Source organism: Pan paniscus, chromosome 2 (genome assembly GCF_029289425.2).
Source record: "Pan paniscus chromosome 2, NHGRI_mPanPan1-v2.0_pri, whole genome shotgun sequence".
Lineage (NCBI taxonomy): Eukaryota > Metazoa > Chordata > Mammalia > Primates > Hominidae > Pan > Pan paniscus.
Genome location: NC_085926.1, coordinates 42,994,435 through 43,015,150, shown reverse-complemented (window position 1 = coordinate 43,015,150; position 20,716 = coordinate 42,994,435). Strand labels below are relative to the sequence as shown.

Below are 20,716 nucleotides of genomic sequence, written 5' to 3'. Positions count from 1 at the left end.
AAACCTTTTCAAAACCAAAATCAGCACCAGAAAATTCTTTAGTACCTTAAAGAATATGGTGTGGTTGCGAATGGGAGGCCATCTCTTCTGGTCCCCACTCCCATGCATGCACTCCTTTCCCATATAGCCTCCAAAAGTCCATGGGCATTTCCCACAATCCTCTCCAGCGGCCTAGGCTTAAGCTATGAACTTCTGTTTCCAGGACTCCAGCTTCCCTTCTCTCTGCCTCTTCTCCTTTCTCACCCCACTCCACATGTCAGGATCACCTTTTGCTCAAAGCCAGGTGACTCTTCCCTCTGGAAACTGCTGTCCTAAAAGATCTGTGAAATGCGTGCTCACCAGGGGTAAACAATGGCTATTAAAACTTTGTCTCTCCCATGGATATTTACCTTTGACCAGGGAAAAGGAGAGATGGCTCTGGGGGTAGGGGAGGAGAATTCCCAGCACCACCACTAAGCAATCCTGGCCTTCGGGTGATGCGGCCTCCCTGAAGCCCATCCCTGGACACCATGCTGACAGCTACCCTCCAAGAGCAAAGGGAGGCTATGAGGACACTATGCCTCACTGCAGGAGAAGATAGAGAAGCCCTTCCCCGGGGGAAGCACCTTGCTTCTTATGCAGAAGAAGTGGCTATTCTGCCCTCTCCAATGGCCTCGGCACATTGCTTCCCACCCTGGACTCTAGTTTTGACAGCAGCAGCACCAGTCTGTGAGCCACTGCAGTCTTGGGTTCATGCCCTAATGCTGCTACCGTATGGCCTTGGAGATTCCTTTCCCTCCAGACTGCAATTCCTCATTTACTGGCACAACGAGGATGTTGACTAGACACACCATTCTCAAACTCTACTTCCAGGAGCCCTAGTTGTTCCCTGGAGTCTCTTAGGGGCAGTGGAGACAGTGAAAACAAGGCTCCAGCCCCCACCCCACACCCCTCCTCAGGCACATTCTTAAAGCTCCATTTTGTCAGCTTTATATATTGCGGACTCCTGGAAATATTCAAACAACTGGTTCTGCTGCTGAAAAGAACAAGACTGGGAAACCCCAGCATCAACTGATCTCTGAAACTTGTTAACAGCATCTTCTGAAGGACACAGAAAGACCTGGGTCTGGGGTGACAAGGGGATGGTGTGGAGGAGACGTACCAGGATGTGGACCAGCCGCAGCTCGGCTGGGTTCCGGCATTTCTCTCGGAGCCTCTCTTCCACACAGGGGTCTGAGGGCTCAGGCTCGAAGCCACAGCAGTAGCGATCCAAGCGGTCGTGGACCTGTGGAGACACCCAGCCTTTGGTGGGGTGCGGCAGGGGGCCTGCCTCCACCAGGCACAGCATGGAGGCCACCTGACCTGCTGTTTCCTACGTGACCCTGGGGCCACAGCAGGGGTGACCCTCAGTGGTTCTCTGTGCTGGTCATTACTAAATGGGGCTTCCGCTTTCCTCCTCTGGCCAGATCACTCTGCGCACCAGGAGCTGTTTGCTCATGCCTCAGGCCAGTGTGGATTTTCACCCAGTGCCCACAGCTTAACCTACACTGTTGCTCTTCAGCTCTAGCCTGGCACCTCTGGGGCTCTGAATGCTGACCGTCTGCCTGTCTACCTAGGGAGATTCCACATCACTCTATTTTTTCTTTAAGCAGCAAATGCTACATCAGGGATTCCTCCTTTCTTTAGAGGTGCAAGTCCTTCAATGATCATCTCAACAGCTCCAACTGGACAGCTCTTTCACCCTGCAGCAGGCCTGAATCAAGCCAGGGAAAGAGGAGGACATCCTCAATGTGGTGTGCAGTCAATTCTGAGGAGCTTTGCCACCCTTCCCCTGAATAGACACATACAGATGACACCCACAGCATTTTAGAGTGGATCAGAGGATTCCTAGAATCACACTTCCCACTCACTTGCTTCCGGGATGCTTTCTTCAGAAGGAAAGGCGCAGCCTGCAAGTCAGCAATAGGAAGAATCGTGGGTCTACCCCAGCCCTGACCTACATGAGGATAGTATCTGCTGTAAGTATCTAGGACAAAGAGGTTGAGGATGGAGAGGCATACAAGCAAGAAGTGGTAGAGTCCTCTGAGGATGGTTAGGGGAGGGCTTGCTGTGGGGAGAAAGACAGGAAAGGGAGAATAGTCGAAGTGAGGAGTTGGTTTGGAGAAGGTTTGGGAGATGCTAGGAAGTGGATGAAAGATGAAGCGAGGGCAGCTGAGCAGTAGGGAATCACCATCACACACAGGATGGGCAAGCCGGGGAAAACTCATTCTATTTTCCTTTTATGAAGGAAACTTGGTTTGATGCAATACCTCAATGAGTGCCTAGGGTAGAAGGTGAAATCCCTGGAGGTCTGGGTGAGGGAGGACTTGCTTTGCATGGGACAAGAAGAAAAGTTAGTTTCTTGCTGTGGAAGGAGGAGGACAGAGGAATAGAGAAGGTGAAGGGAAGCAGGGAGCAGCAGGAGGCTGGGGCTGAGATGTGCCCTTCCACAAGTTCTCTGTCCTTCAGTGAAGCTGCCGCCCTTGTGAAATGTTTGGTGGATGCTGAGCTTTGAGTTCAGGTTTGGTGTGGGGCAAGTCAAGGTAGTGCTCACGGCACATGAAACAGAAAGAGTCCATCTACTCCTTGGGATTTGTCCAAATCCTAGGAAGGGCTCCAGACCCCACAGGTTATGGGACTAGGGGTTTTAGTCGTTTTCTTAAATCTCCCAGGTGGTGGTGAAAGTCAGTGGGGAGGCCTTGAGGATCTCTGGGATCTACCAGTCAGGACAATGAATCACGTAGGTATCTAACTCTCAGGCTGCAAAATGTACTAAGTTCCTAAAAGAGCCTGGTGTGGGGAAGACCTAGATTGGACACTCTGATCCCATCTTTGCAGAAGGGCTAGTCTGAATTAGAAAGCCTGGGAACAACACTGGAGAGGAAGACATCAGCCTGGGAACCTGGAAACTCAGTATGAAGGGAGCAGAGCAGACCTCATTGCAAGAAAATTGTCATTATCTGAGGTGTCTGGTGATTCCCTGGTAAACTCCACTAAAAGGCATGGTTTTTTGGTTGCCCGGTACTAAAAGCCTTCTCCTGGAAGGGTAGAAGACATTTGTTGAGAACATTTACTGGCAAATGTTTCAACACCATGGCTGTCTGAGACAATGGATAACAGTTGGGACAAACAATAGATTAACCAAAAAGCTTTAAAAGGAAAAGATAAGAAATGAAATGTCCAAGGGGCTGTGAAAAGCTCCAATATGTTCCTGGAAATCTAGAAAGCCACATGCACATGTGTAGGACTGTGCACATGTTCAGGAAAAAACTGAAAATACCCTAAGCTCTCACCTCTGGTTGACCTTGAGACTATACAAGCACAAATGAAGGCAAAAGCAGATTTGTCAATTGCATACATACGTGTTGGAGATGCCTCAACACACACACAGAGTCCTTTGGCAAAGACTAGGAGACTTACTGGCTCCGGAAATTCATGAAAATCTCCTGCTCAATCATCAGCTGATCACTGAACTAACTGAGCAGAAATTTCAGTGGCCATATACAATAAAGAATACAGACGAATATAGAATTTGTTCATAAAAATAAAACAAGCAAATAAAGAAAATCACTACAAACAAAAACAACTACAACAAACAGCAATGACAAAAATCCTGGGGAAAAGAAGAATCTGATTTTCAGAGTGGCCACCTTATATTATTTAAATACTCAGTTTTCAACAAAAAAATATGAGACAGTCAAAGAAACAAAGTATGGCCAATATGCATGAAAAAAGTCAATCAATCAAAATTTTTCCTGAGGAAGCCCAGACATTAGATAAACAAATTTAAATTAGCTATTTTACATATGTTCAAAGAACTAAAGGAAATCAGGCCTAGAGAAGTAAAGTATGAGAACGATACCTCACCATAAAGACTACATGAATAATGAGATAGAAATTATAAAGAGAAACCAAATATAAATTATGGAGTTGAAAAGTACAACAACTTTTAAAAATTCACTGAGAGGATCGAACAGCAGTTATGAGCAGGCAGAAGAACGAATCAGAAAACCTGAAGATAGGTCCACTGAGATTATCAAGTATGAGGAATAAGAAGAAAAAAATGAAGAAAAATAAACAGTGCCTCAGAGACCCATGTAACACCATCAAGTGTACCAACATATATATAAGAGGAGTTTTAAAAGGAAGGGAGGAGGATGTGAAAATAATATTAGAAGAATTAATGTCCAAAACCTCCCCAAATTTGATGAAAAGCATTGATCTACACGTCCAAGAGGTCCAGTGAACTCCATTAATATAAACTGAAAGAGACCTACACCTAGAATAAAACTGTCAAAAGCCAGAGAGAGAATCTTAAAAGCAGCAAGACAGAAGTCACTCATCACATAAAAAGGATTCTTTCAAAGAGTAATTTGATATCAAATTTATCAAAAACCATGGAGGCCAAAAGGCAGAGGAATAACATTCAAAGTGTTGAAATTAAATTAAAAAAAAAAGAGAGCCTGTCAACCAAGAATTTTATATACAGCAAAACTATCCTTCAAAAATTAAGGAGAAATGAAGACATTAACAGAACAACAAAAACAGAGTTTATTGTCAGCAGGCTTCTTCTACAAGAAATACTAAAAGGAGGACTTCAGGTTGAATGAAAGGACACTAAGTAGTAACTTGAATTAATGTCAAGAACTAAAAAGCTCTGTTCAAGGTAACTACATAGATAAACATAAAAGACAGTATAAATGTATTTTTTTTTTGGTCTGGACTTCTTTTTTTCCCCTCTGATTTAAAAAAAAAAACAGCTTAAAGCAATAATTATAATCTATACTGATGGGCAGAAAATGTATAAAGATGTAATTTGTGACAAGAATAGCATAAAAGTGGGGGGGAGAGATTTATATAGAAAGAAAGTCTTTTTACACTATTGAAATTAAATTGCTGGTAATCTGACCTAGATTGTTATAAATCAAGATGTTAATGGTAATCCCAGTGCAACTACCAAGAAAATAACTACAGTTCTAGTCACCAACTAATCTCACAAAACCAGATGTTAAGAAATGAGACAGCATTCAATAGTCCCAAGTACTGTCCCCAAACATTATTTTCTCTGTTTTATACAGTTAAACATGGAGAAAGCACATCTCAGGTCTAGATAGGCTGAGGCCAGTAGACCAAATGGATTAAATATATCCACTGATTCTAGTAAAAAAACAAGTTTAGCCCAGAGGCCAATGCACAAAGCCCAGAAGATTGGTCCAGCTTGGCAAAGAACCACAGCCCTGTTCATGCAATAAGCCAATTAGCAAGACTTCCTGAGGAGGACCCTCTTTACTGCTTTGGCCTCCTGAACTTTGGGTAACCAATATTCAATTTTTCTTCTTTCCTCTAATACCCTATTATAAAAAATTTCAAACAGCAAATTTGAAATAATTTTATGGTGAATATCCACATACCCATTACTAAAATTCTACCATGAATATTTTATCATACTTACTTTATGACATATCTAACTATTGATACATCTGTATATCTATCCATTAAGTCATCTTATCTCTTATTTTTTATGCATTTCAAAGTAAGTTGCAGACATTAGAAATTTCCCTCTAAACACATTGGCATGCACACCACTCATTAGAGTTCCTGGTTTTCCTGTAAGAGAATCAATCTTCCCTGCTAGATACAGTCTGGTGGCATCAACAATCCAAGTACCCTGCACACCCAGCCATGAAGTGAGGATGGGGTCCAAGCTCCCCTAACCATATACCCTCCATCCTTCCCCTGACTCTTCAGGCTTCCCAGGCCTTTTTCTTCCATTCCTTGAAGCCCTTAATGTCTTACCAAATGTAGATTCTTTTCTTGCTTATGTTAACCAGAGTTAGTCTCTGTTGCTTGGAATCAAACTCCCTCCAAGTGATGCGCCCCCTGAATTTTCCTTCATCCAGGTTAAACACACTTGGGTTCTGAAACTATGGTAGATGCTTTTGATGCTCTCCATCCCTGAACCTAGGGCTCACCTACAGAAGGTCCCAACCATACAGTCCCCATATGTAGAGGTACTCTCGCCCATAACAGGCTTGACCCACCCACGCAGCAGGCAAATGTGCTGGAAAATAAATGCCCCCAGGAGCAAGCTTCAAACAATGACTTATGGCAGTTAGTGTACAAGTATCATAGCCCCTCACCTCCCAGGGGAATGATAACCCACAGCAGTGTTCTACACAGTCTGTCAAGGGCCCTCATCTGGGTTCAGCCTCACTTGCCCATGGTGGCAGCCTGCTCTTTACTGTACCCTTCATTAGCTTTTCTTCCTTCCCTGCTTCACTTCCCCATTTGCTCACCAGGTTTCCTAGGACCACCTCCCAGATAAATTGCTCTATTCAAATTCTAGTCTCAGAGTCCCTTTTTGGGGAACTCAAACCTAGATAGAAACCCCTCATGGTCTCTATTGCTGTCACATGTCCAGGCTCTTGTTGGTCAATATTCTTATCATACTTTAGTACCTAGCACTGGACACAACAGCTGAGAATCAAGTTACGGAGTAGCACAGAAACATCGCCTCCCTGATTCCAGATGCTAAGACTGAATTAGCATCTCCACCAATCTTATCATATTGTTGACACCTATTGTGCATGTCTAAAACTAGCAAGTCTCTGTCTCATATGTGTCCATTCAGTCAGGGCTTCATTAACCTGCCTTTATACCACTGACTCACAGGCCCTCAGTAGACTTTGCATTTAACACTATTCCATTTCCTCCTTTAATCTTTCATTGCAACCCATTGAATCTTTTTTGGATGGTTTTGCTGTCACATTCATTTGCTTTTCCTTCCCCTGCCAATTTTAGGTTATGTGCCAGCCAGACCAGTAAGCTACTATACCAATGGGAGTGTTTTCAGCCACAAGTAACAGAAAAACCTGACTCCAAATGGCTTAAACCATAAGGAAGATTGAGATTATCTACAGAAGGAAGTCTTGAGGAAGGGCAGGTTGGGTGGATTTAGCAGCTCCATATTATCATGATAAGGACTTGGGTTGCTTTCTGCCCTCCACGTTACCACCCACAATGTTAACAGCATCCCAGTGTTGTCTTAGGATGCCTGCAGGTAGTTGCTGTGGGAATATGTTTCCTTGTTCCTGTCCAGCAGGAAAGAGAGAAGAAGAGTATGAGAGAAGGGGAGAGAGAGAAGGAACCTCTCCCCTCAACAACCATGGAATAGAAGGTCTTCCCTTCAGCCGAATTAAGAGGCCAATAGCAATCAGTGGACCAACAGCAATCAGTGGAAGACGTTAATGCACTGATCCTTGAACCCATTGCCTCTGAATCCAGGAATAGGTGGAAGGTGAATCAAATCAGGGCTCTGTGAGGAACGACTACAGAGAGACTGGCTGGGTCCCCTACAGCCCAGATGTCCTCATTCAGGCTACTAATAAAAATGTTGGCTAGGACAGGGTTAGAGAGTTCATTTTAAATCACTAAAGCTAGTATCATCCCACCTGTATTAGTCCATTCTCATGCTGATGCAAGAGATGGGCTCCCACAGTCTTGGGCAGCTCTGGCCCTGTAGCTTTGCAGGGTAGAGACCCCCTCCTGACTGCTCTCACCGGCTAGCATTGAGTGTCTGCAGCTTTTCCAGGTGCACAGTGCAAGCTGTCAGTGTGTCTACCATTCTGGGGTCTGGAGGATGATGGCCCTCTTCTCACAGCTCCATCAGGCAGCCCCACTGGTAACTCTGTGTGGGGGCTCTGACTCCACATTTCCCTTCCACATTGCCCTAGCAAAGGTTCTCCATGAGGGTTCCACCCCTTCAGCAGACTTCTGCCTGGACATCCAGGTGTTTCCATACATCCTCTGAAATACAGGTGAAGGTTTCCAAAGCTCAATTCTTGTCTTCTGTGCAGCCACAGGTGCAACACCACGTGGAGGCCAAGAAGGTTTGGGGCTTGTACCCTCTGAAGCAATGGCTTGAGCTGTACTTTGGCCCCTTTTTGGTGCAGCTGGGATGGAGGGCACCAAGTCCTAAGACTGCACAAAGCAGCAAGATCCTGGGCCTGGCCCACACAACCATTTCCTCCTCCCAGGCCTTTGGACCTGTGATGAGATGGTTGCCATGAAGACCTCTGACATGCCCTGGAAACATTTTCTCCATTGTCTTGGCATTGACATTTGGCTCCTCATTACTTAAGCAAATTTCTGCAGCCAGCTTGAATTTCCCTCCAGAAAATAGGTTTTTCATTTCTACCACAACATCAGGATGCAAATTTTCCAAACTTTTATGCTCTGATTCCATCTTAATTATAAGTTCCAATTCCAAACCATCTCTGTGAATGCATAAAACTGAATGTTTCTAAGAGTATCTAGGTCACATCTTGAATGCTTTGCTGCTTAGAAATTTCTTCTGCCAGATACCTTAAATCATCTCTCTCAAGTTCAAAGTTCCACAGATCTCTAGGGCAGGGGCAAAATGCCGCCAGTTTCTTTGCTAAAGCATAGCAATAATCACCTTTATTCCAGTTCCCAACAAGTTCTCATCTCCATCTGAGTCCACTTCAGCCTGGACTTCATTGTCCATATCACTATCAACATTTTGTTCAAAGCGATTCAGCAAGTTTCTAGGAAGTTCCAAACTTTCCCACATCTCCCTGTCTTCTTCTGAGCCCTCCAAACTCTGCCTGTTCCAACATCTGCCTGTTTCCCAGTTCCAAAGTCACTTCCACATTTTTAGGTACCTTTATAGCAGCACCCCACTCTTTGTGGTACCAATTTACTGTATTAGTCCATTTTCATACTGCTATAAACAGCTGCCCAAGACTGAGGAATTCATAAGGAAAGAGATTTAATTGACTCACTGTTCTGCATGGCTGAAGAGGCCTCAGGAAATCTACAATTATGGCAGAAGATGAAGGGAAAGCAAGGAACCTTCTTCACAAGGTGGCAGGAAGGAGAATGAATGCAGGAGGAACTACCAGGCACTTATAAAACCATCAGATCTCATGAGAACTCACTATCACGAGAATAGCATTGAGGAAACCAACCCCCATGATTCAATTACCTCCACCTGGTCTCTTCCTTGACACGTAGGGATTATGGGGATTACAATTCAAGATGAGATTTTGGGTGGGGACACAGTCAAACCATATCACCACCCATATATGAGCCTACTCCATGCTTTCATATGCACCCCATCCTTAGCAAGAGCCACCAGAGGCTACCAACACAGTGGTTTAGTGCAGAGATCAGAAAACTTCTCTATAAAGGACCAGAGAGTAAATATTTTAGGCTTTGGAGGCCATACAGTCTCTGTCATAACTACTTAAGTCTGCTACTGTAGTGCATATCTTATATATTATAGATAATACATAAACAAATAGGCATGGCTATATTCCAATATGTTGGTAGAAGAGCTGAGGCAGGACTGGCTTGTCTGTCATAATATAAAAGAGTCTTGGAAGATGTCCAGGGTCCAGGGTCTAAAACCCCTCATGGCCTTTGGAACACCAAGCTCTGTGCCAAAGGGTGGAAGGCTGCCCTGCCACACCACAAATCTAAGCTCAGGGCATAAAACCCCTCATGGCTTGGATAGAATCCAGGGCCCAGGGCATAAAACCCCTGTAGCCTCTGGAATGTGCACAGATTTGTTGGTTGCTCTCCCAGGCTAGTAAACATGCTCTCCATTATCTCAAGCAGCAGAGCATATTCTATATGTGTCAAAGAAAATGCTAAACCATCACAGCTACACTTGATGCACCGCTACCTTTCTACGCCCACATCCTCACACCCTCACCTGTTTACCCCCACATCCTCAATGTCCTCACCACCTGCTTCTTTGTTTGATCACCAATAAATAATGTGGGCTCCCAGAGCTTGGGGCCTTCACAGCCTCCATACTAGCGTTGGCCCCCTGGACCCACCTTATGCACTCTTAACTTGTCTTTTCTCATTCCTTTGACTCCGCCGGACTTTGTAGCTCCCACGGCCTCGTGTTGGGTGTGATCATCCCAACACCAATAAAACCTTATGTGCACTGAAATTGAATTTCATGTAAATTTAGATGTCCCAAAATATTATATTTTCAATTTTTTCAACCACTTAAAAGTGCTAAAATCATTCTAAACCATTCTACAAAAAGGCGAGGAGTGAATTTGGCTGCATTGTGGGCCACGGTTTAGTTTGTGACCCCCAGTTTGAAGTCCAGATGAATTTGGGGATGAATCCTGCCTCCACTATGTCCTGGCTATGCAAATTGAGGAAATTACTAATCTTGCTGTGCCTCAGTTTTCTCATCAACAAAATGGGGAGGTGATACTCCCATGGGGCCATGTTGAGGACCACACAGGATGTAAAGCAGGAGGCGGTTGTTATGGAGAGTTCCCAGAAGTCTCTGGCCCTGGAGGGGACAGGCCAGTGGTTCCCTCCTAAAAAGCACTGTCCTCACCCCCCACTCACCCAGCACTACAGGCCTGAGAACCAGAGTCTGACATAAAGTAAGTTATGATGTGGGTCTAGCATCTCTTCCACGCATAAGCCTAGTGTTTGGAGCACGACATATCTGTGAGACAGAAACTCACCAGCTGAATTCTCTTGGGCCAGGAGAGCAAATGTCAGGGCAGCTCTAGCAAGCCCAAAATGCAATAACTGCCCTGGATTTTGCTTCACACCTGCTGCATGGCCAGCCAAACCCCCTTGCTCCCACCAAACCCTCCCTGCTCCCGTCTCAAGGCCATTCTGTGCAGATTTAAACTTGCAGCAGCGTTTATTTCCAGAGGAAGCTACAAGAAATACTGGCCCATATGATGCGTGCAGTGCTGGCTTCCCAGAATCTACACCCATTTGAATGTTTCACAGTGAGGGCTTGGCTGGCACACTTGCCAGTGTGATTATTCTGCCACACTGTCTGGTTGGTTTTTTCTACAGAAGAGAAATTAGGTTTAAACAGTAGCAGACTAGCAGCCAAACAAGACCAAGCTTACCTTTCATTCCCATATTCCTTCAAGATTTGATTTTTTTCCCCTTTTTGAAAAAATGAAGAGATACCAAGAAAAAATGATAATCCTTTAGAGTTTGGGTTTTCTGGCAGTGTTACATAATCATGTGGACTGAAGTTTTTGTTTAATTTTAGTTAAGCCATTGTAATGCCCTTACTCTGTGCCAGGTATTATCCTTAGTGCTTTACATATCACAAGTCATTTGACCCCTGTTAGCAGCCAAGAGATAGATACTGTTAGTGTTCCCATTTCAAAGATGAGGCTGAATAATGAGTCACAGAGGCTGAGTAATGTGATCCAGTCCCCAGAACATGTTTATCATAACCAGAGACTTAGTTGAAGGTTTTTGGATGCAAGAACAAATTGAAGTGCATGACTGGCTGCCAGCATGAAGGATATAGTAGGGTCACTGCCTCTGTGACTTCCCAAACAGGACATCTGGATGGGAAAAGATACTGCAGTCTGCCAAGAAGGGATACCAGGTCCAGCTGTGGGGGTGGGAAGGTCCGGAGTGAAGGCTCTTGGGCCAAGACTCCTCAAGCAGTGCCTGATCTGGGTCTGGTAGAGTCCAGAAGAGCCACCTGCTGTCTCTGGTGGCCCATGCCCCTAGCGCAGAGACACTTCCCCAAACTGGGAGCAGTCACAGGCCTGGGACCTTCACGGTGGAAAGGGTGGCTGCTGACTAGGCAGGCTCACTGCCTGGGGGTCAGAGAGTTGCAGCATAGTTGGAGGCAGGAGGAGAGCCAACTCCCCTTCCCATACCCCAATACCTCTCTCCAAGGAGGGTGGCAGGCTGCTCCCATACTGGCTGGCTGGCTGTTGAAGAATTTGGTGAGGCTTTGGGGAGGTCAGAGTGTGAAAGAGGAGGGAGTTACTCGGCACTGACTCTCACTCTCCTCTAAGGACTCACCTTGCTGTGCTCCTTGCCTTTCCACATACATGGCATCTTCCCTGGAAGCTCCAGGGAGGGAACACCTAGACTGCTTCATCTGCCCCAAGCCCAAGGCCAGAAGCCTCAGCACCATCTTCGGAAGCCGGCGAATAGACCAGCTGATGGGCTTTGAGGAGCTGGATTGAGAAGGACTATAGCTTATCTAAAAAGACCATCTGTGGAGCCTCCTAAATTTTAAACATCAACGCAAAACCCAGCAGCCATTAAAAGATGAATCCACCACAGCAAAGTAGGTTCTGGCCAAGAAAGCTAAGAAGAATCACCATTGCAACACTGTCACAAAATGTCCCACTTTAATAATTAGGGGGGAAAATATGGTGACTTCTCCCACAGATACCCAAAAGGCATTCGAAAAAATTACACATCCATTCCTGACAATGAAACTCTTTTTTGCTTTTGTTTTCTTTTGAGACAGGGTCTGGCTCTGTCGCCAGGCTGGAGTGCAGTGGCATGATCACAGCTCACTGCAACCTCCACCTCCTGAGCCCAAGAGATCCTTCCCCCTCAGCCTCCTGAGGAGCTGGGACTACAGGTGCATGCCACTTTGCTTGGCTAAGTTTTAATTTTTTTTTTTTTTTTTTTTTTTGTAGGGACAAGGTTTCCCTATATTGCCCAGGCTGGTCTTGAGCTCCTGGGCTCAAGCAATCCTCCCACCTGGCCCACTCAAACTGCTGGGATTACAGTTATAAGCCACTGCGCCTGACCTGAAAACTCTCAATAAGTAGGAATAATGAATAATTCATCCTATTTTCAGTCAAAAGCCAGCATGGTGTTTAATGGTGAAACACTAGAAATTGTCCCGAATCTGTAAGAAACATGTCATGTCTCTGGGGCCAAGATGGTTTCCTCAAGCAGTGCCTGATCTGGGTCTCATAGACTCCAGAAGAGCAACCTGCTGTCCCTGGTGGCCCATGCCCCCAGCACAGAGACGCTTCCCCACACTGGGAACAATCACAGGCCTGGGGCCTTCAGGATGGAAAGTGCTGGGATTACAGGCATGAGCCCCTGCACCTGGCCTGAAAAACTCTTAATAAAGCAAGAATAATGAATAGTTCATCGCAAATCTGTTAGAAACATGTCATGTCTATCATTCCATTAATATTTACCATTGCTCTGTGACACCAGCAAATGTAATGAGGTAAGAGTAAGAAAGAGGAAATGAAAAGACAGAATCCCATTTGTTACAGATGAAATGATGGTATGCAGGGGAAGCCCAAGAGGATAAACTGAGCAACTGTTAAAAGCAAGATGAAGTCAGAAGGTGGATGGTGGCAAAGTTAATATGCAGAAGAAATAGCCTTCTTATGGACAAAGAGCTACCAGCCAGAGCATGTAATGAAATAAAAGATCCCTAGACATTTCTCAAAAGAAGACATTTATGCAGCCAAAAAACACATGAAAAAATGCTCACCATCACTGGCCATCAGAGAAATGCAAATCAAAACCACAATGAGATATCATCTCACACCAGTTAGAATGGCAATCATTAAAAAGTCAGGAAACAACGGGTGCTGGAGAGGTTGTGGAGAAATAGGAACACTTTTACACTGTTGGTGGGACTGTAAACTAGTTCAACCATTGTGGAAGTTAGTGTGACGATTCCTCAGGGATCTAGAACTAGAAATACCATTTGACCCAGCCATCCCATTACTGGGTATATATCCAAAGGACTATAAATCATGCTGCTATAAAGACACATGCACATGTATGTTTATTGCGGCACTATTCACAATAGCAAAGACTTAGAACCAACCCAAATGTCCAACAATGATAGACTGGATTAAGAAAATGTGGCATATATACACCATGGAACACTATGCAGCCATAAAAAATGATGAGTTCATGTCCTTTGTAGGGACATGGATGAAATTGGAAATCATCATTCTCAGTAAACTATCGCAAGAACAAAAAACCAAACACCGCATATTCTCACTCATAGGTGGGAATTGAACAATGAGAACACAAGGACACAGGAAGGGGAACATCACACTCTGGGGACTGTTGTGGGGGGGGGGGAGGGATAGCATTGGGAGATATACCTAATGCTAGATGACGAGTTAGTGGGTGCAGCACACCAGCATGTCACATGTATACATATGTAACTAACCTGCACAATGTGCACATGTACCCTAAAACTTAAAGTATAATAATAAAAAATAAAAAAATAAAATAAAATAAAAAAGATCCCATTTCCAACGGCCACAAGAAGATAAAATACCAAGGAATAACCCAATCTGAAAGTGAAGACCCAGCTGAAGAAAACATCAAAATGCTTCTGAGGAACGTGAACGGATGGAGAGGCATAACCTGTTCTCGGCTAGAGTGACTGTATTTCAGGATGTAAATGCTCTCTATATTAATCCACAAAAACTTGATTTGATTTCAAGAAAATCCCAAAAGGGTTTGGGAAGGGGAAGGAACAAGCAAAAAAGTACACAAGAATATCAAGAAAATTCTAAAAAAGAGCAGTGAGAAAGACCAAGTCCTACTAGTTATTAACATAAAATATAAAGCTCAGTAATTCAAACAGTGTGACTCTGGCATATAAATAGACCCTTTCCTGGAACAGAAGAGTCCAGAAATAGACCTATATACTTATGGAAATTGGCTCTATGGTAAAGGTAGCCTTTCAAGTTGAGGGAAAGATTGATTATTCAACAAATGTCACTGAGACATTTGGGTTGCCATCTGAAAAAAAAATAGTTGTTTTATACCTTATCCCTTACTCCAAAATAACTTCCAGATGGATCAAAGATGTATCAAAAACAGGAGAGAATTTTTAAAATAACGCTGAAATGAGAATAGCCATAACACACGAACCTAAAAATCAGAGAAAATCCTGGTCATTTTAACAATGTACATTTTTAAAACTTTCTGCACTGCAAAAAGACTATAAACAAAGCTTAATTACAATTGAATCTAAGGGAAATATTATATACTACAATGGAAAACAAAGGGCTAAGTTCCTTAATCTGTAAAAAGCTCTTAAAATCATTAAGAAAAAGACCAACAACCCAACAGAAAATAGGGCAAAGAACATGGATGGAGCTGGAGGCCATAATCCCAAGCAAACTAACTCAGGAACAGAAAACCAAATACCACATGTTCTCACTTATAAGTGGGAGCTAAGCACTGAATACACATGGACACAAAGAAAGGAATCACAGGGGCCACACAAAGAAGGGAACAACAGTCACAGGGGCCTACTTGAAGGTGGAGGGAGAGGATCGAAAAACTACCTATCGAGTACTACGCTTATAACCTGGGTGACAAAATCATCTGTACACTAGACACCCATGACACAAAATTTACCTGTATAACAAACCTGCACATGTACCCCTGAACATACAAGTTTAAAAAATAAATAAATAAAACCTACCTAGGCTAGGTACAGTGGCTCATGCCTGTAATTCCAGCACTTTGGGAGGCCGAAGCAGGCGGATCACCTGTGGTCAGGAGTTCAAGACCAGCCTGGCCAAAATGGCAAAACCGTGTCTCTACTAAAAATACAAAAATGAGCCAGGTGTGGTGGTGGGTGCCTGTAATCACAGCTACTCAGGAGGCTGAGGCAGGAGAATCACTTGAACCTGGGAGGTGGAGGTTGCAATGAGCCAAGATTGCGCCATTGTACTCCAGCCTGGGCGACAGAGTCAGACTCCATCTCAAAAAAAAAAAAAAAAAAAAAAAAAAACTACCTGGTGGCAGATTGTGCTGGTAGCAAGAAAAATAGATGTTTAAAAAAAGAGAAGAAAATGGGGCAAAGAATATGGATAGTATTTTTGTCTTTTGTTTTAAAACGCTTTTAAACAGAGGCAGGACTAAGATGAAACCAAAAAAAAAAAAAAAATCAAAAGAGGTACTTTCTTTTTTTTATACTAAAAGAATAAAGATGTTTATTAAGCATTGTAAGTTGCATTCAATAGCCTTCAGATACACCACACCACAATCCATCGACAGTCAATCAAACCCAACAGCAGTTCATTCTTGCACAATCCATGTGTCAGGGCCGAACTCCCTTCAACTTACAGTAAGATCCTACTTAGTCCTCGTGGGCAGGGGTTGGGGAATTACACCTCATTTCTGATCACTAATGTGATGAAGAGCATCAGAAGTATATAAAAATGATAAGAAGTGATTCTGATTTCAAAGTACATTGTTTGGAAACATTAACAAAAACATCAAAATGATAGAAGTATACCTGCTTCTACTAAATTCTTGATGGGAAAGTTCTCAAGAACAAGCAATTTGTTTCCTGCTACAGAATGGGGGATTTTTTTTTTTTTGAAGATCAAAGAGTTTTTTTTTGCAGAATTTCATATTTGCTAATATGAAAGCATAAAACAGCAACAAAGAACAATAATGCATACAGCAGTGAATACACCAGTGTAATGTTGATATTAGAAATGGCTAGATAATTTTTGGGGGGCTTTAGAATAAATGCAACAGAGGTCAATAATCATAAAATTTCAAGGTTAGCGCAATATCAGTCAATGACTAAACAGAATTAACATCTTTTCTAGGACTATTACTGATTATTAGTATTTTTGTTTTGCAAATGGGCACATACTGATAAGAATGGAAGAAAGGATAACATGCACAATATTAACCACACACTTCAAAAATTACGAACCATGCAGAAGTTTAGCTCAAGTAGTAGTATTAAAGGTCTACATCCAATTCAAAACCACATAGTTCATTGATCACAGATGCATGGTGTGAGTCACGAAAAGTTTCAGAACACATTGTGTTGATTTTGAAAGGTCATTTGCATATTCTATGATTTCAACTTTATCTCCATTTAACTTGCTCGTAAAGTATGTATGATGTATATTTAAAATCAGCAGAACGGCAATATTACTCTATAATTTTTTAGTTTTGATAGTTGCACTTTTTTTAACACAAAAGAACCACATCAACAGTGATGAAATTTAAGAAAGAAAAACCGTGGTTGTTCCTTATTTCTTTCATAATCATAAAAATCAGTCTTAAAGAAAGCTTCATTGTGAAACAGTAATGCAAAATCAAATATAATGGCATACATATGGTGCCAAATGCTACAAATTATATTTTAAGCTATATATACTTAAAGACTGCCAAAATTTGTTTTCTTTATACTTCAAGAAACACAACTATAGGCTTTTGTCATAACCAGTTTAAAGCTTATGTGTACTTCATTTTAAGAGTGGGAGTCAAATGCTCTTCATTTTCTTTCTCTTTTTTGTTTTATTGTAGCATTTTGACTATAACTGGTTAAAATTAAAAATGTATCATTTAAATCTCTGATATCAAAGAGGGATCTGAATTTCCAAAGTCCTCATTTTTCTCTTACAGAAAGGACAAAATGTACATAACTGCAGGTTCTTTCTCTCCAGATATTCCTAAATACCTTACCCTTCCAGCATCCTTCACTCTCTATAAAAAGTAAGTTTACTCTTCTTTATTTAAGACAGCTGCCTCCAGAGCAGCTTCTGTGTGGCAAGGGCTGTCTGTACTTAGTGCATTTGAATGAGGATTTGTATTGCACATTTTAGAGTCATTATTCAAGGCACTTTCAGAGTGGCTGGGAGCCCTGTCATCACCTGGGGTCCCGTTCATCTGGGGAGTTGGCTTCTCCTCGGCCATCACTCCATTTTCAGCCAGGGACCTGTCTGAAGACATAGCAGAGGACTTCGATCCCCCAGATTTTGACTTAGGTTCTTTGGCCACTTCTTCCACTGAAGCAGCATAAGGAGGTCTGCCCTGAGTCGCTGCCTGGTTTGAGGTACTGACTTTTAGTGTTGTGCAATCGCAGGGTCAGCACCCAAGAGTGAGCATGCTCTTAATTTTTTGCACCTTGGAAACCACCCTTGCCTCATGTGTTAGTCTTCTATTGCTGTGTAATAAATTACCATGAACTCAGTGGCTTAAAAGAACACATCTATGATTTCACAGTTTCTGTGGGTCAGGAGCCTATTACAGTTTTGCTAGGTTCTCAGCTCAGGGTTTCCCCAGGCTACAATCAAGGTATGGACCAGGGCTGGATCTCACTCTAGCTCAGGGTCCTCTCTTAAGCTATTCAGGTTGCCAGCTGACACCATCGCTTGCAGTCGGAGGACTGAGGTCCTCAGGGTTGCTAGGGTCCTCCTAGATGTCTCTTCTCCCCATAGGCAGTTCATAACATGGCTGTTTACTTTTTTCCTTTTTTTCCACCTCAGTTGAATCCAATTGACCCACAGATCCTGGAGCAAGAATAAAGAGCTGGTGTTTTAAGCCATTGAGTTTTGGAGGCTTGTTACACAGTGTTATTTCAGCAATCACTAACTAATACAGAGTGTTATATGGGATTTGTGAAGCATAGGTATGCTTTATGGGGTGTATAAGAGATGTGTATGTGTGCAGTGCTTGTGTTTTGTGCCTACATAAATGGGATGTGGTGATGTACACAGAAAAACAAGGGTTTATACAGGATAAAACCAAAGGAGCAAGCAGACCTACTCAAGAGTGGGCTGTATGCAGTTTGTACCCAGCCCCTGGTCAGAAGGTTCCTGTGCAGGAAAACCCACGTTCTACAGCCCTGCCTCTCTGCCTTGCCAATGGTTTCTAAGAAGGTGGCATTAGCCAGACGGGGGGGTGCTTGACTTGACTGGCATTCAGCAAACCAGGGAAGAGGTGGCATGAGCCCAGCCGAGTCATGTCTGCCCATATAACCAACCTGTGTATGCTTTGGCTACAGAGACTTGTCCCCACAGCAGGGGTTGGCAGCTGAGGAAGAGTCCCACGCTGCAACCCTGAGAGGTGAACAGAGGGGCTCTGTGTGGAGCAGAGAGCAGCTGCAAGCACATCAGCTGGACTGGGGCTTTGCAAGGAGCTGTGCCTCAGAGATCAAGGCTCCAGGACACCCCTACAGGCATCCCCTTTTCCTGCCCTCGTTCATGGACAGCTGAATGACTGTGATTCAGAGAGTGAGCTCTAGAGTCAGACCATCCAGGCTGCTTCTCAGCCCACCAGCTGCCACCTTGGGCAAGTAACCTAATTTCTCTGGGCCTCAATTTCTCAACTTTAAAATAGGATTAAATGTAGTATCTCACTCATAGGTTGCCATGAAGAGTGGATGAGTTAATTCCTGTAAAGTGGGATGGTACCTGCTTCTTACTGAGTATGTGCCACCCGCCAGGCACTGTACTAAGTACATTACATGAATGACCTTGCATCCAGAAACTATGCGTGATCAATGTTATTATCTGACGAAGGCTGGGATCCCCAGAGGACAGACCAGAATTCAACTGAGAGCAGTTTACTTGTGTGCTAACTCCAAGAAACACAAGTAGAGTGGGGGAAGAGAGACAGCAATTACCACTGTGAATAACTGGGCTCCAATCCTGCTAATTTAACTGAGAGGTGTGTAGAATACGCATACAGGGCATCTATACACCTACTCTCCTCAGTCACAGTTGCAGGCTGCTCCTGGGGGCAGCATGACCAACCTTCCTTGTTTGCCCACAACTGTCCCAGCTTCAGCACTGAAAGTCCTATGATCTGGGAAACCCCTCCTTCCCAACCTGCATGGTTGGCCACACTACCTGGAGGGTACTAATTCCCCAGCACTTCCAGTGCAGCAAGCAGAGCAAGCCTGCAGATGCAGGTGCCAGCAGCCAGGAGCTACCATGTACTAAATGGTCAGGCTCAAGGGGATGAGGTTGGGGTGCACAACCCCATTTTGGGGTGAGAAAAGTAGAGCTGAGAGAGGCTAGGTAATCTGCCCAGGGGTACACAGTGGGAAGTGGCCTGGGGGTGGGAGTTCAAACCCAGGTTGGTCTGATGCCAAGGCCCATGCTCTTGACCATCAGGGTCCATAGCTCCTCCTTCCACAAAGCAGCCACGGGGACATAGATTGGAGGAGCTGGGAGGACGACAGGAGATCAGCTAGTCCCGTGACTGGAAACAGACTTATCTGCAGGCAGACTGGGGTAACATTCAAGAGGCCGGGAGGACAGTAGGTGAGTGTCGGACAATAAAGAGGTAGAGCCTGTGGCCAAAAGGAGAGTATGGCAACCTCCAAAGGGGGCAGCAGATGCTCAGCTCAGGCTGCTTCCTGCTATATGGGAATGAAGGACCAGTATTACTAAACCATCCAATTTTTCAAGGGAAGCTGGGTTTTTATGGTAAATCTCTGAAGTATTACATATTATCTAAGAATTTTCTAAAATAGAAACCCAACCCCATGTGGACGAAACACCACATATTGGTCCACTCACCTCTGCAGGTAACCCTAAGGGCTGACATTGATGACCCTTTTCTTCAACAGGGGTCTCTATAGAAATGGGGGCTGGTTCCATGTGCATTTGGTGCACACATCCACCCTCACTGAGCTTTATCTGTTTTTTGTCTTTGTTTCTGTCTGGCCATGTTTCCACACATGTGTATCTATGGCTGAGATCCAGCTCATGGGCACCGGAACAGCCACACTGGTTGTTAACAGACAAGTTAGTAAATAGCTGGTGCCTGTAGTCCCCCAGTCAGCCCGTGTACCCTGACAACACAACCCCTTCCCTGGGATTCCCACACTACCCCTCGATCCAGCAACTCCAGGGTTAACTCCTGACAGTTCAGGGACCTCAGCCAGCACTGTTCCTTCTCATTCTTCAGTGCCCAAGCATCCTCCCTTTCTCCTTTCCTCTCCCATTCTCTCCATCGCTATCTCCACCTCTCCCTCTCTCTTTTTTAAAAATTATACAACCATCTTGAATCCTTGTTGAGTCAAAGATGTAAAGTTATAAACAGTGGTGTGCTGATAAATGTTCAACAATCAAGCTCTCCAGGAGTAGAG

General features: G+C 43.9%; 1 protein-coding gene across 4 annotated transcripts in view; it reads right to left on the bottom strand.

Moving 5' to 3' along the window:
• The window catches only part of GASK1A (golgi associated kinase 1A), a 122,542-nt gene that overhangs the window by 10,221 nt on the left and 91,605 nt on the right, over nucleotides 1-20,716 (bottom strand). For all 4 annotated transcript variants that reach the window (XR_004670525.4, XR_004670526.3, XM_055109744.2 and 1 more), the window contains one exon: nucleotides 1,142-1,264. Coding sequence is in view for 2 of the 4 variants with exons in the window: in XM_055109744.2 (XP_054965719.1) it covers nucleotides 1,142-1,264 (123 nt within the window). In the remaining 2 variants the exon portion in view is untranslated. The remainder of the gene's footprint in view (nucleotides 1-1,141; nucleotides 1,265-20,716) is intronic.